At 36.9% G+C, this 1779-nt stretch overlaps 1 protein-coding gene across 1 annotated transcript; it reads right to left on the bottom strand.

Annotated features, from left to right (window-relative positions):
- Nucleotides 1–549: 549 nt before the first annotated feature.
- Nucleotides 550–1113, bottom strand: LOC131857580 (uncharacterized). Its single transcript, XM_059210263.1, has one exon. The coding sequence runs from the start codon at nucleotides 1111–1113 to the stop codon at nucleotides 550–552; it is 564 nt and encodes a 187-aa protein (XP_059066246.1).
- Between the last annotated feature and the right edge of the window lie 666 nt (nucleotides 1114–1779).

Here is a 1779-nt window from a genome sequence, read left to right as displayed (position 1 = left end):
AAGCACCACCAAAAATGTGAACCGATCAAATCATGCTACTTCATGATTACAAATGAAGCCAATTAAAGAAGGATTAAAGCTTATACAAAATAACACATAAATGAAGAAATTTGCATGATAGTGGCGGCTGAAAAACTAGTACTGCATATCCCAACCAATGCCACATAACAAGCTACTTACTCCTATCATAATGGCTACATAAAAAACCGTGAATGATTGCAACCGAAGCACAATTCCATCGTACTTCATATAACCATAATCTTCTTAAAACACACGAGCAACGACAAAGCAGATAAATCATGTCGAATCATAGTAACACACACCAAAACATAAGCGCAGAAAGGGCGCCACCTTAATACCATAATAGGTACCCATCCTTGTTGTTTATGACAGATCCTAAACATACAGAATAGCCAACTAATAACTGCCTACTAAGCATACTTACCATTTGCACATGAACACCAAACATGCTTACCTCTCAAGGCATAAGGGTGCTAATAATTTTTCTTGATTTTTATGAAATCATACTATGGAAAAAACCAAGAAGACTTAATGCAAATGTTTCAGAAGGGAAGGCGGGATCTCTTCCATATTTATATCCCACAAATTTGCATTAATGTCAATGGCTAAATTTGCCAAAAAATCCGCTATAATGTTAATTTCTCTGAAGCAATGAGTGATCAAGAAGGAATCAAAGAAAGCCAATTGTTGTAAAATTAACTCCAGAACATATTGTAATTTCCAACAGTTAGATTTCTTCTTCATAACACATTGGATAGTTACCATCGAGTCCCCTTCAATTACAAGATCCTTGATGCTCAAGGATATAGCCATGTCTAAGCCCAGAGACAGGGCATTAAATTTTGTAAAGTTATTGGACTGATGCCCAATCGCATGACATCTAGCTTGTACAATATTAGCATGATGGTCAAAAATCACCATACCTACTCCTGCCAAACCAGGGTTTCCACGAGAAGCACCATCAAAATTCATTTTATAATGCGCATTAGGAGGAGGCTTCCAAATAGCTGCAGCTCTTTTTGATAAAACATCTATGTTTTTCAAAATGGAACCACGAGAAGGCAAAATAGATAATAGCTTCCAGACCCTCATCACCCTACTATCCCAGTGCGAGAAAGAGGAAAGTTTGTCAAGGTTCTTCAAAATATAAGTCAAGACAACTTCTGAAATGGAGGATTCAATTTTCAATAAAATCTCCTCAAGAGAAGAACTAGTCTTTTTGAAGATCCTATTGTTTCTTTCTAACCAAATATTCCAGATTAAGATAGAAGGGGAAACAATCCAAAGACAAGCATAGAAGGATGAGGCAAACAGAAGAGACCAAGCTCTAAAGTGTGAAATAAGATCTTTTCTTTATAACAAAAGACAGATTCAGTTTGTCAAAAAGCCACTACCAGCATTGAAAAGTAAAATCACAATGAAGAAAAAGATGAGAGGAGGATTCCAAATTTTTTTTGCATAACACACAAGTAAAAACATTAGTGATACCAATTCTATCCAAGTGGATGCTTGTAAGTACCCTTTCCTAGACTGCTACCCAGGCAAAAGCCCTAGCCTTCGATAGACAGGCCGAATGCTAAAAAAACTTATGTGGCCAAGAGGATGAGTCATTGGCCGGCACAAGAGAATTATACCCATCCTTAACCGTATATTTACCTGAGGTGTTCCTAGTCCATACAAGTTCATCTTCAGTGTCAGATAGGATAATCATTCTTTCATCCAAGGCCTTAGCATAATGTCGCTTGAGATCATTCTCAA

This window comes from Cryptomeria japonica, chromosome 8 (assembly GCF_030272615.1).
Source record: "Cryptomeria japonica chromosome 8, Sugi_1.0, whole genome shotgun sequence".
NCBI lineage: Eukaryota > Viridiplantae > Streptophyta > Pinopsida > Cupressales > Cupressaceae > Cryptomeria > Cryptomeria japonica.
Note: the sequence above shows the minus strand (reverse complement) of the source record. Positions and strands in the feature narration are given on the sequence as shown.

Excerpts from the sequence above, each read along its gene's own strand:
- LOC131857580 (XM_059210263.1), bottom strand. The coding sequence starts at position 1,113 with ATGAGGGTCTGGAAGCTATTATCTATTTTGCCTTCTCGTGGTTCCATT.